General features: G+C 45.1%; 1 protein-coding gene across 5 annotated transcripts in view; it reads left to right on the forward strand.

The window, feature by feature from the left end:
• MLPH (melanophilin) overlaps positions 1-14,555 on the forward strand; it is a 398,235-nt gene that overhangs the window by 324,993 nt on the left and 58,687 nt on the right. The window contains exon 12 of one of the 5 annotated variants that reach the window (XM_086956304.1): positions 696-887. The exons of the other annotated variants lie outside the window; for them this stretch is intronic. Coding sequence (XP_086812430.1) covers positions 696-887 — 192 coding nt within the window. The remainder of the gene's footprint in view (positions 1-695; positions 888-14,555) is intronic. 5 annotated transcript variants of the gene reach the window in all.

Below are 14,555 nucleotides of genomic sequence, written 5' to 3' on the forward strand. Positions count from 1 at the left end.
TTTTCTGCCACAGTTTTAAAAAAAGAAACCTATCAGTTGAAGCCCAGATTTTGCGTTGCATCACTATTTTGACACAACCCTGACGCAAAAGCTAATTTGTTAAATCTCGTAATGCGTTAAAATTTACTTATAATAGACCTGCGAAACATATGTGTGAGGGGTTAAGATCTGATGTCACTTCCTGTGAGGTCGGGGTTGTGGGGCCACTTCCTGTGGTCACTTCCTGTAATGCCACACCGTGATGTTGTGCTGTGATGTTACGCACCATGATGTCACATGCATACTTCCTAACTTAGTTAGTTAGTCCCCCCCCCACTTCTTTTTTTAGAACTTGTGCCTTGACCAGCAGAAAGGAGGTTCTGGGCACGCCTAGCACAATCCCTTCTCCTAGGAACACTGTTCGCCCCCACCACCAGCACGGAGTGTACTAATGGTGCCCAAAGGTACACGCCTGAGGCAGGCTAATGGGAGCTCTTCCCTCATCTTGAAGCTCTCTCTTTTGTGTAAACGGCTAACGACGCTAGATGAAAGTGGCACTCAAGGACGGGGTCCATTGTAGGATCCGAGTCTGGCGTGCAGCCGCCAAGGGCTCCATTAACGCCATATCCTCTTGAACCCCTCCTAGCCCCCGGTGTCGTCGCTGTCTCCATCTGTAGTGTGTGTTTATTGAAGTAACCTCTCTCTGGCGTTCGCAGAGGTCAGCGGCCCGGGCTCTGAGTGACATCACTGGCAAGGCCTTGAGGGTCCTCAGTGCCAGCGAGAGAGCCGCGTGCGCGTCCATGGGCGTGGACAGCCAGCACCCCCTCGCGCCTGCACTCCTTCCCGTGACGTGGACGTCGAAGGACATCGAAGAGACGGAAGAAGTCTTCCAGAACCTCGAAGAACGTGTAAGAGCCTCGCACGGGCGCAGAGGGTGGTAAACACGGCTCAGAAACACAGGATTCACATTCATCCTTCACCCGCCATTTCAGCATCCTGCATGCTACATGTTAGGCTTCATCAGATCCCAGCAGTGTCAGCTGCGCCACTGACAGTCTGTGTGACATTTCGTAAGGCAGTGTAGCTTCTTGCACTGTAGCTACTTCTAGCTAGATCATATGAAGGTTATGCATCCACAACACGTAACCTATTAAGGGGCATATTTACAATGTCTGGCGCATCTCTGCAAATCAGCAGGGATGCGACTCAGAACAGATGTGGCACGCAAGTCTCCCCTTGCGCCACCACGGATGCGTCGCATTTACAATGCGGTGCACCGTGGCGCAAGGATAGGCAGATGCGTGTCGCATCTTGTGGCGTAAGAGCGGCGCATTGCTGGAGTCGCGTCGCAAGCGCAACTCCATCAATGCACAGGGACCGCCCATACCTAACGTGATGCGCCACTTCTTATGCCTGCTTCTAGCAGGCGTACGGTTTTGTCGCAGCGGCCTCAGAAAAGTGACTCAGTAAAATCTTGTATATTTCACTGCGTCTCTTTTAAGAGGCGTTCCTGTGACGGAACGCCCACCCTGCGATGGAACCCCCACATGAAACCTAACGCAGGTTTCATGTGGCGTAGGGCTTTACAACGTGACGCATCTCCCTACATGTGTCACATTGTAAATAAGGCACATCGTGGCACATAGTTTACACCGCCGCTGTGTTACAGAAGTGGCGCAACGGCAGGATAAATGTGTCGCAAGGGGCTTGTAAATCTGCCCCACAGGATTCATATTCACCGTTCCCCGCCATTTCAGCATGCTGCATGTTACATGTTAGGCTTCATCAGATCCCAGCAGTGTCAGCTGTGCCACTGACAGTCTGTGTGACATTTCGTAAGCAGTGTAGCTTCTTGTACTGTAGCTACTTCTAGCTAGATCATGTGAAGGTTATGCATCCACAACACGTAACCTATTAAGGGGCATATTTACAATGTCTGGAGCATCTCTGCAAATCAGCAGGGATGCGCCAGAACAGCTGTGGCATGCAAGTCTCCCCTTGCGCCACCACGGATGCGTCACATTTACAATGCAGCGCACCGTGGCGCAAGGATAGGCAGATGCATTTGCATTTTTTGTGGCATAAGGGCGGCGCATTGCTGGAGTCGCGTCTCAAGCGCGATGCAACTCCGTCAATGCACAGGGGCCGCCCATACCTAACGGGATGCGCCACACTTTACCCCTACTTCAAGCAGGGGTTTGGGTTTGCCGCAGCGGCATTGGAAAAGTGACTCAGTAAAATCTTGTAGATTTCACTGCGTAACTTTTACTAGGCGTTCCTGCGACGGAACGCCCACATGAAACCTAACGCAGGTTTCATGTGGCGCAGGGCTTTACAACCTGGCGCATCTCCCTAGATGCGTCACATTGTAAATAAGGTGCAACGTGGCGCATGGTTTATGCTGCCGCTGCATTGCAGAAGTGACGCAACGGCAGGGTAAATGTGTCACAAGGGGCTTGTAAATCTGCTCCTTAGAGCGCTGTAAAGTGTGAAGTGTGTCCTTCTAAGTAGCCATAATTTATGTCTGACAGATTTTTATCACTATTGACTGGGCAAATGTCACATTATATTGGTGCATGCCAGACTTTCAGAGTCATTTCACGCACTATAGCTATCCATACAGATAACCTCGTAAACTGGTTACATTTTGTGTGTGTATTATCTTTATCACAAAAAATAAGTAAACTACACACCTTTCAACTCCACAAATAAAGTACAATGCACCACACACATTTATAACAATCAGAAGTGCTTTAAATATCATACAGCTGAATGTGCATGTCAGATTACGCTTCATCAGGGGTAGTAATACGCACTATACAAATACAATTGCAATACTACATTCATTAATGAAACAAAGTAAATGGGATGAAGCTATTTATATGGAGTTGTCTAGTGATGAAGGAGTTAATAATCGATGCCAGGTTCTTTCGTGTTGTGATCGGTGGTGATTTGATGGCCAGCCAGTGGTATGTGGATAGATTTGGGGTCAGCCGAAAACTAGCGCCTTGAAGCGACCCAATAGTTTTGTTTGGTAGCTTGTGAGGCTCGTGGTTCGGCTTTCCTACCATTACCTGGTGGCGTGGAAGAGGACACCAGCCTTTGCTGTGTCAGTGATAGCGGCTCCTTTCAGCCATATGCTGAAACTGTGCCAGCTACACAGGGTTCAGACCCCCTTCAGCACAGAGAGCGAAGATAGGCCTCGGCTCATACATGGGGCGACGGCTTGTATTTTAAACGGTCAATCCAATTAATGTATCCAATCAAATAGGACCATATGTATGCAAAAGCTTTATCACCAGATTATGTGAAGCACAATACGCATCGCGAGGACTTAATGTAGCCACTACTCGCGACTTCCATGAAGTCAGTAAATTGTTAATGTAGTCGATTCTGAATTTCAGCACCAAGGACAGCAATGGGGCCTCAATGTAAGGTAAGTGTGCAAAAACAGGAACAGGAGCTTCGAAATTACACATGCTGGCTCAGGTTATAGCTGGAGAAGGGGCACTTTACACAGAGTGGCATTCAGCAGAGAACAACCGCAAACTCACACAGTTGTGATGTTCACTCACATTTTAGAAGTAACTCGTCAGCAGGAAACGTATATAGCTATTCGTCGTTACGGGTAGGAGTGTGCGCCATTGCAGGGTGGAATCGGGGAGGGGAAGAAAATGTCTCCATATGAAAAGGAGGTGTATGTTTTCAAGGGCTTCATCATAGGGAGAAATGCAAAATAAACAAGTTAATTATGTAGCTGCCCCTCTCCACATGATGAACGTTTGTAGAGGGAAACAACACTTACAACGCAACTTTTACAATGCACTATCTTTACAACAAAACTTTTACAATGCAACATCCATTACAACGCATAACATTACAACGCAACCATTACAAGGCATGTCACTACAACGCATACCACTACAACGCATGTCATTACAACGCAGTCATTACAATGCATACCATTACAACGCATACCTACACCATCCAACGCTTCCCCTACTGGTGCACCCCTTGGAGTTAGAATAGTAATTTTTACCCCTACACTATCCAACACTTACCCTACTGCTGCACCCCCTGGAGTTAGAATAGTAATTTTTACCCCTACACTATCCAATACTTACCATGCATGCAATGTAATGGTATGCGTTGTAATGGTATGCATTGTAAATGTAGTATGCGTTGTAGTGGAATGCGTTGTAAAGGTAGTTTCAAAGAATTTGTTGTAATGGCATGCGTTGTAATGGATGTTGCGGTGTAAAAAATGCGTTGTAAAGGTATGCTTTGTAAAAGTATGCGTTGTAACGACATACATCCGTTAGTAGATTTCCAGTGCACTTTGCACACTCAAATTGCTATTGGAAATCTGACACTCACAGAGTTCCATGGATACTTGATGGCTTTTTGTTAATTCCTAAAGTGAAACATCTAACTCCAAACACAGGAACAAACCTACAGGAGCTCATTACATATATATTGACGACAATTCAGATGCACAATCAGTATCAGAAATACGTCTATTCTGGAAACAACCAAACTAAAGTTTTCGGAGTAAAATACGGGCTTTATGTGCAGATTTAAATATATACCTACTGTAAAGCCCAGAAACCTGAACAGGATGTTAATATAAAGAAAATATATGCACTAGAGTGTTGTTATGTCCGTACAATTTATTTATTACAGAAGTGCAAGAGAAGTTAAAGTACATCAAAGTATACAATTTATTACACAATAAATAGAATGGCATAATCTTAATTTCCTTCACAAATGTTTTTTAAATACTGAGATATGCCTTATATGTTTGTGGGTGGTAGGTGTTACTCTCCATAAGAGAAGAGCCTCGCTCAGGATTCTTATCTGGGGATCACTAAATGTGGAGGTGGTCTTAGTCCAGGGGAGTGAAGGTCAGAGCCTCCCCTGACCTAGCCGACCACCAAGCCTCCCACCAGGGCCTAAATGATTCCGTGTGTTTTCACATAATACTAGTAGATGGAGACATATAGTTGGTGTTTCTTGAAGCACAAATAACAGTCTCTTGAGAAAGTAGTTTTCTTTAAAATCTAAATGTAATGACCTTTCAGAGTGCCAGATTTCCACCAGCCAAAGCACAGAGGCAGTGCTCTGCTTGAGACTGAACTCTAAAGCGAGTGCCACAGCATCTCTTCCTTTGTGCTTAAGAAATTATGAGTATTTAAGAACTAGATGTAGGGCCCTCTATAGAAGGTTGCGCCTCTCAACATATTTGTTGGTCGAGCCAGATGGGCAAATAATTTAAGGGGTTTACTACTTTAAATGGGGTATCTTCAAAACAGGAGCAGTTTTTACTGCATGTGAAAGCTCTCAAGAGCATTTCCTTCCTTTTCACTACCGGTACTGTTAATTATTTATTCTGACAATAAGGTTGGAAACCATATAAAGATTGTTGAATCCCAGGGTGATTTTAGATATGGGAGTCTTGTAAAAGACAAACACAAATATGAGAATTTGTATTCCCGTGTTAGGACAAGAAGCCTACTGTAACATAATGAATAACTATTTAAAATAGAATAGGTGCTAGAACACATCCCCAGGGGGCACCTGAGAGTCTTGGTATTTCTCTCTTAGCACCACAGACATTGTAGTACATCCAGGCATACTTTGCCACACACAACTGACCCACATGGAATAACGGAGTGGAGTCATGTCATTCCTTTCCTGGGATATTCTAAAGGCTACTCCTTGTATGCTATGAAGTGTCTACCAGTCGATTAAGAAAACCTACAGGCCACCTCTGCTGAATCTCACATACTTCATGTCTTACAGGTAAAGATGGAAGGCTTGGTCAGTGTTCCCAATCTGACTCTGTAATACAGAGATCATAGCAAAGGACTTCATCCAGTAGTCCTTTCTTTCTAATAAAAGCCAGCCATCTATGTTTGCAAAACAATAAATCAATGATATAAGTCACTAATTTCCCCGCCTCCACACCCAAGTTTTGAATAGGAGCTATTGCTGCTCCTTTCAAGTTGGTAGAGACCCTACATTTCTTAACTTGAAGTTGCAATGGGCTCTAGTGTTTTTTTAAGGTAACCCTCCAAGTATTTGATCAATTTCAGGGCCTTTGTCTTTGTTTTGCTTATTTACCTTCTTAATCGTATGGGGTACACCTATTATTTTGATTTACTATAAGGTACTCTGTGGTAAGACTCCCAGTCACTTTCCCTAGTGCCAAAACCATTGATTGTTTCACCCCCGTATTTCAGCCTGTAACTTTTGAGGTGCTTTCTTTTCTGAGGCAGCTGTCAAATAACTTAATTTGTATCCTGCAAAGGCATGAATACTATACAAATAGTTTAAACTGGGAGTGACACACTCGCACATTCCTTGAGTAAATGTATTATTAAGAGCAAGACAAAACCAAAGCCGTCTTTTCTTGAAAGCTAATGTCCACTCATGTTGAATTTTACATGAAGTCTTCTATATTTAAAATTAATTTCAATCTAATATACAAAACATAATCCAATGCGTTCGTTTCACCGCCTTGAACTGCTTCAGGGCATTCCTGAAATGTAAGTCATCTTGCCACAAAATACTATTGATACATAGTTTCTCTTCCAATGCATGTATAATTAGACGCTCCCACCCTCTCACCATGTGCATTTAATTACAGGTGCATTTGGCTCTAAACAAAGGAAGAAAAAGTGAATCATAACTACTTTTTGTGGCTTTAAATCAAGAAGATTACTTATGATCCTTGCATGTGGGGCTTTAGATGCACAAACTCTGCATCCTGCCAGCTAGTGTTGGATCCTCATATTTCAAACTTGTTTTTCATCAAAAAAGTTTGAGTCACAAGTCCTGTTGTGAATCTCCCCTTGGTCCACAATTCACCAGCACACTAGCACCACCTCAGATTGTTTTCTTCCGCCACTGGGCTTGGGTGCTCAGAAACGGTGCTCCAGGACCATTTTTTTTTTCACCAGTTTTCTCAGTTCCTGCTACTCACCCTTCAAACTCCGCAATGAAAACAATATTATTGCTCCACAGAGAGATTCTACCCATTAAAACGGATTCTTCTAATCCAATGGCCACTTACCTGTAACATCAATACACCCCCACACCTTCAGGTCTTAGTCCTCAACAAATTGTGAGCCTTATCTGTCATCTCTTGCGTATGCTCCTAGTGTATGAGTATGAATCATACACACTTCCAAATCTAACCTAGGTGTAAAACCATATATCCCTGTAACGACCACCGCAGTGTTGAGCTTACCGCAAATGCGGCTACAAGTGTGATTGAAGATACTGCACATCTTCAGGGTCAGAGACCTGCCTGGCGATGGGCCCTACATCATTCCAGCAGGCCAAGGAGGAAAGAGCGAAGAGGCCATCTTCTCTGAGGCTTCCACCACAAAGGAGGAGGCGTTCCTATGGTCTGCATAGAAATATTAATCAGGTCTGGACCAGGTTGCCTCCCCATGCATCAACAGTACCATGGGTGCCACAAGGTGAGTCTTGAGCCCCAAAACACCCTTCCACAGAGACAGAATACTGATCCAGCGATCCAGTGATCTTAGAGCACCTGATCAAGCCAAAAATGACAGAACCCTGCAGGTTTAGTTCTTCTGTGGGATGCTCCGGAATCAACAGACTATGTTGAAACCAGCAAAAGCCCCATATAAGTGCACCAATCTGTGTCATGCTTCATTGGCGACCCCAAACTCGAGGCCCTGAGAAGCTGCACTCTGAGATGAAATCAACACTGAAAGCCGCTCCTCCACCAGCAATGAAGCCAAAGCCCCACTCAACACTGAGATTGGGCACCACCGATGTGTTGATTGTTGAAAACCTGTATGAGGTCCTTGATGCAAAGTAGAAGAAGCTGTTTATACATCCAAACATGGACACGATTCTTGCTAAGCTCTCGGCACCAGGACATATCCAGGTTTCAAGGACATGCAAGCTGTCTTTCGAAGATGAACCTTGCCTCAGCCCCTCTAGGCCACCTACCCCAAAAAACCATCATGGACTTGGCCACTAGCTCACCACTGTTCCCATCTTACCTGCAACATTACCAGCAATACCACCACTACCTCCAGACTCTCCTCGCATGAGCTTATGAAGAAGACCCATGGGAGGGTTACACAGTTGACATCCTAGATGAACCCTACCTTTAACCCTTCGTTACCGAGGTAGCACCACCAGACAATACTATCACCTACCCTATGGTAATGCGAGCCACTCAATACCATCATATAAAAATGCTCCAAGTGCAGGCCAAATCAGGATGACTTAGTCATACCCTCTCCAAAACAGAATGGACAGTGAACTACCTCCGCATGCTAAAGGGAATGCTTATGTTCACCACAGAAATCGTTACCAAGTCTGTAAAGGCCAAAGTGGTTACTCCAGGGGTAAAAAAAAGTACAAACCTACCACGCATGACCCTGTGTACAGCTGTGGGCAGGTTGCGTGTGACTCTTCAGTCATGCATACCACATCTAAGAGGGCACGGAGACCGCGCTCCTTGAAGTCACAGATGCCATCAGGGAGGAGTTGGATGTTGGAAAAAAAGTGGTACTGATTATGCTAGACCTGTCGGCGGCTTTCGACACCGTTCCCCACGCACTTCTTCTTTCCAGACTCTGGGACTTTGGTCTGCGGGGAACGGTGTGGAATTGGCTTAAATCCTCCTTAGCCGACCGCCGGCAGACAATCTGGGCGCCTCCCTACTCCGCCGAAATGTCACCGCTTGAAGTGGGGGTTCCTCAAGGTTCCATCCTGAGCCCCCTCCTTTTTAACATCTTTATGGCCCCCCTGGCGGTGACGGCGGAGTCTTTCGGCGCCCGGATTGTCACCTATGCTGATGACACCCAGCTCCTCTTTGTAAGCAACAAAGATGGCCTGTTTGACGGTGCCCAGGTCAAGGGCTGTTTGAGCGCTGTTTTTGAGTGGTTTGGACGTCATGGGCTGAAGTGCAACTCCGACAAGTCGGAGTTGCTCTTCTTTGGCTGTACCTCTGAGCCTGATTGGAAACCCTGGTGGCCGCAAGATATGTTTCCTCCCACTAGTTCGTCTTTGAAAGCCAAAAATTTGGGAGTTATGATTGACAGCGAGCTATCTTTCGGACCGCATATTTCATCTCTTACTGGGAAATGTTTCGGCATCCTTCGGATGCTTCGTAAATTCCTCCCTCTAGTTTCTATCCAGCACAGAAAAATCATTGTCCAGGCACTGATTGGCTCTAGGCTGGATTATGCTAATGTTTTGTTTCTGGGACTTCCCAAATATCTGGTCAGGCGTCTGCAAATCGCCCAGAATTCTGCAGCCCGAGCCATCTTTGGTCTTCCAAGAAAAGCCAGAGCCACTGATCTTCTCTCAACACTACACTGGCTTCCAATTGCTAAAAGGATTCTGTTTAAAACTTTGACCACGACTTTCAAGGCCTTACATGGCATAGGACCCAAATATATTTCCAAACGATTGTCCTGGTATAACCCCCCCAGATCTCTCAGATCTTCGTCCCTATCAAAAATGAGTGTTCCCATTATCAAGCGTGCTAGAGCAGGAGGACGGTCTTTTCGCTACTTAGCTCCTCATGCTTGGAATGACCTCCCAATCTCTTTGAGACAGACCTCTAGCCTTCTGTCCTTCCGAAAGGCCCTTAAGACATGGCTTTTCCCTTAATTTGATGCTGCTTCCTGTGTCTGCACGTCCTCTCAGTGTTATGTTCTCCCTTCTTCGGTTTTGGGTTTCCTTCGATAAAGCGCCGGGATACTCCGTGGAGTGGCCGTGCGCTATAGAAGTATAAAAATAACATAACATAACATAACAATGGCTAAAACTAGCATGTGGCTTTCTGTCACCTGATAAGGTGTACAAGCTCACAGACAGGGTAGAACATAGCACTTGGCGAAGCCACCCATTGGCATATTGCCAATTCTTTGGGCTTCCTGAGGGCAGCTGTAGCACTTTACAAATCCTATTTTCATTTCATTTCATTCATTTTCAGTACGACTGGTAGCACTGGGAGGAATCGGGGGAGCTGGTGACGTACCTATTGGAATTCTTCAAGAAGAAGGGAAAGGAACTCGCTGCTAATGGCAAAGCTATCCACAATGCCAATATCAGATGCATCTATGACTCAGTGGAAACTGCTTTTAGAGGGATTAATACCAGCATGCTTCTCCACAAGCATGCCTACCCCAAGGTGTCTGGGTTTGAATCCAAAGTGAAACATCACCTCTTGAATGGCCATTTTGATGCTGAGCATTTATTCAGCCTTCTGGTGGACAACATACTTAAAAAAGAGAAAAGAGTACATCATCATTGCACAGTTTATGGGTGCCCTCCATTCCTCCATTCCAAGAGCTGCCTTTCACAGACACCAAACCAAGGGTGGAATTGAACCACAGGCTCCAGCCAGAGATCTCTATACCAAAAACAGCAGCAGCCCTTTCAGGAACCCATGCAAACTAACATTTTCCAGTGGGGGGCTCCAAAGGAAATGGCCCTCATAGCGGCAGATGTGGCTCCACTAGTGGCAACTCTACTAGTGACTCCTAATCTCTCCCTCCATCACATCACATCTGTCGGGGGAAGACTGAGATACTTCTTTCCTTAGTGGAAAGACGCAACCTCTGATCAGTGGATACCCTCCATTGTGCAAGAAGGGTACTGCCTTGAATTCCACACCATTCCACCTAACATACCGCCTCACTTTCGGCATTTCACAGGCTAGGATTCACCATCAATGTAAAAAAAGTTTTACTTTCAACCCCAGCATGTCCAGCCTATCATGGGTTCTCTTCTAAATGTGGTCACAAGGAAAGCATACCCCAACAGCCAAAGGATGGTGGCATTTCAACAGCTGCTGCCTCTTTTTCAGACAGATGGTCCCCTCTCTGCCCAAACTAGCACTTGAGTTCCTAGAGGTCAGCTATCTCAAACTTTCAGGGGAAGCCATGCTTATTTAGTGAGAGGAGCGAAATCCAACCACTTGTGCCTGTTATGCATCTAAGTGGAAAAGGTTCATGCACTACTCTATCTCCAAATAGTTAGAACCTTTGAATGTTTCTGTGTAAGAGATTGTCTTTTACATCCTACACGTATACAAGTATAATATAATAGGCTTTTCCTACACTTTCATATATCTATTTTGAAGGTCCCTGCCATTAAGGCTTTCATTGAAAGTCTTAATTGGGTAATACCTCTGAAAATGACCCCTGCTCATGTGTGGAACATGAATGTGGTTCTCACAAGACTCACATGCCCTCCCTTTGAGCCCCTACACTCATGTGACCTGCAGCTATTGCCTTGTAAGGTGGCATCCTATTTGCAATCGCCTCTCACTGACAAATTAGAGAGCTTCCGAATCTTTTAGTATGTGAACCATTCATCCAGGTTTGCAAAGATAGGATAGTGGATAGTTCTCCGTACCAACCCCACATTGTACCAACCAGGCCATTGAGCTACCCACCTTCTTCCCAGAACCAGAGTCTGTAGTAGAAAGGGCCCATCACACTCTGGATGTTAAGCGAGCACTCGTATTATATTGGTAGAACATTTATGAATTCTAATCCATTTTTGTAGCCTTTGTCAAATGCCACAGGGGTAGCATTGTGAGATGAGTTGAGCGAAACACAATCTTAGGTGAAGCCAGTGCACTGGAGCATTGTGGACCAGATGTGGAGTCACAACAGGTCTTGTGAATCAAACTTCTTAAAGGAAAACCATTGGTAAACATCCAGGCCCAAGACCAGGTGGCAGAAGTATGCAGAGTATATGAATAGATGTCACTACACACAAACAGATAAGTAACATGTGCCATTCCCTCAATGCTCCCAGGTGGTAGAACAAAAAGCATTGGGCTGATGTTTTGTACAGTACGTCGAAATTTATTTAGAATAAAGAAGACCTCACCAAACATTCAACAGGGCTGGATGTTAGCTTTCACGAAAAGACTGCTTCTGAGCTTATTTTGCTCATTACAACACATTCACTCAGTGTACGTGAGAGTGGGCCTCTCCCAGTGGAAATTTTCCTTTTTGCCAATGAGATTAGTAAAAGACTCATAGCTTCCTACGAAATGTTTCCTAATATTAGCGCCTCTAACGTGCTAAGCCTGTTGATTCTGTGTTCTATAGACCTATTTTAATAAGCACTGCCACATACAAGGCTTTCCTATTGTCGTTTGTTTGCCTTACTTTCTTGTCCAACCACCTGTATGTGTTTGATTCTTAATGTAGGCAGATTAGAGTGCTCTGTCTGGTTCTCTGATCTAAGTGCCCATTGAAATTTGCCTTTCTACAGCTTTGGTCGAATCATGCTGTTGAAACATTGGCTCTAATTCTGTTCCTGCTATGAGTCAGTTTAGTCAGGAGTAACCCTGCAGTATCAATTATTTCACTGTGGGCGCCAATACTGAGTTTGGTTCAATGATTTCCTCCGTCAGACGTACTTATGAAAGAGATGCTATTGACAATAATACAAGCAATCGAAATGGGCCCCCAAGCCTCCATTCGTATAGTCTAAGACACACTCCTGGTGTCACTGCACCTGCTGCACTAATAATAGCTACTCTGATTCCAGGTGACACTTAAATGTCTTAAAAGAAAGCCAAGGGATGACACCATGATTAACTTGAGTCACTGAGTTTGACTGAACGACTCAAATCGTGTATGAAATGTACTTGAGCATCCATGGCAGTAGAACATATCCTGATGGAGAACTCTACTGTCTGGTGTCTGAACCTTTAAGATTAGTAACTTTAAATGAATAAGTAAACTGTCCCTGACCAGCAGCATGGCATTCTGATGACTGACAAACATCTCGCCTCCTGCAGAATAGGCGGCCTGCTGGCGGACTGGCCAACTAAGCTCTACTCACGTATATTACGAAGTAACCCGTTACAGGCTGACATTTTGAAAATCATGTTATGAGAAGCAGAATTGTTTTATTGTACCACAGGAATGCAATTGCTAGTACCCAATAATATTCTAGCAGCACTCGCATTTGTTTTGGAGGCCCCCTGGCATAGGATGGCAGAACCAGGGTATACAGTGGAATCAGTTCTGATGCCATTTTGTTTTTTAGCTTTAGGTCCAGGTAGAGTATTAAAAAATGTTGCTACCTTCCCTGGCGTAGGATTTTAAACTGCCTCTTCTTCCAGGGGGTGCATGTAATCCATTAGGTAGCTGATATTTCTCACGTGGCACAAACATGTGCTTACCATGCACCCGATGTTTAGTATCAGTCGTCCAATTTTCTCACAGGCATATTCGTGATTCGCTGCTAACTTAACGGCCACGCTCCCTAAATCCAGGTCTGGAATGAAATCAGTTGTCAGACTTTACAGCACTTTCCATGTCTCCAATGAAGTGCTTTAGGAATTAGGCAGGTTTGATAGTTTCCGAGTCTAAGGAAATAATACATTCCAAGTGTTGGCCCTAACATACAAATAGGCATTGGCAACAAATTCAGGCGTCCCCTTTCTTCACTGGAAAACATGTGACAGTTAGCTGACCCTAAACATAACTTTGTCAATTCCACCCCAATCCTAACTCACCACACCATTTGCTATTCCAGTGCTAGGACATGCGCACAGCTGTGCCATGGAACTTTGGGGCATATTACCAACAAGTAGCGATATTTATCGCTAAATAGGCTTAGCAACGATTTTTTTATCGCTGCCTATCACTGGATATGTTAGTGGAGAAAACATGCTATTAGCAACGTTTTTCTCCGTTGTGCTAAAATATCCAGCGATAGCGGCGCAATGCGTGAATATCGCTGAGAATACAGCGATATTCACGCATTAGCGACGAAATGCTCTTAGCCATGTTATCCACCTCCCATTGGATAACATGGCTAAGAACTGGTCTGGGCAGGTGTTAGTATTTGGAGATATTTGCGCTTAACGCAAATATTTCCAACACTACGCCTGCCTTGCTAATAGGCGATAGCGACGTTAGCGACTGCTTTCAGTCGCTAACTGGTTGGATACGCCTACTTTGCATGTCATTAACGATAAAAATCGCTGACATGCAAAGTGGGCCCCAAACCGCTCGCTATCGCCTAAAAGCTGTCGCTAACATCAGTTAGCGACTGCTTGCTAATAGGGCGATAGATTGGGCATTGGAAAGAAAAATGCCTCCACAGAGCACTTGGCATCATTTGAACGTTTCCTTTGACATTTAACACACATGCTGTTCCAAACCAGGAACACACACACGCCCGTGGCGCAAGGCAAAATAATGGGCCATCTGCAGAATGTGATAAGCCCCCCCCAACCTCCCCCCCCACGATTCTCCAATAGCTCACACATATTCAAAGGCTTTGGCCTGAATGGGGACCCCCTGAATTGCAAGGGGCCCCCTCAAGTGTTGCCCCCCCCCTGTACTTGTACTGCAGGGGCTGCAGGGACCTGTGTTACGCCCCTGACACACACACACGCACACAACTTTCCTAATGCAGATTTATGCTTGACCTGCAGGCACCCCACTGCTAGCACAGCGCGTGGAATAACACACAGTTCTTCAAAGGTGCTTCTGTCCAAGACAGAAGCTTCTGCTGCCCTCCTAGATGTGCAATCCAGA

Source organism: Lissotriton vulgaris, chromosome 2_1 (assembly GCF_964263255.1).
Source record: "Lissotriton vulgaris chromosome 2_1, aLisVul1.2, whole genome shotgun sequence".
Classification (NCBI taxonomy): Eukaryota; Metazoa; Chordata; class Amphibia; order Caudata; family Salamandridae; genus Lissotriton; species Lissotriton vulgaris.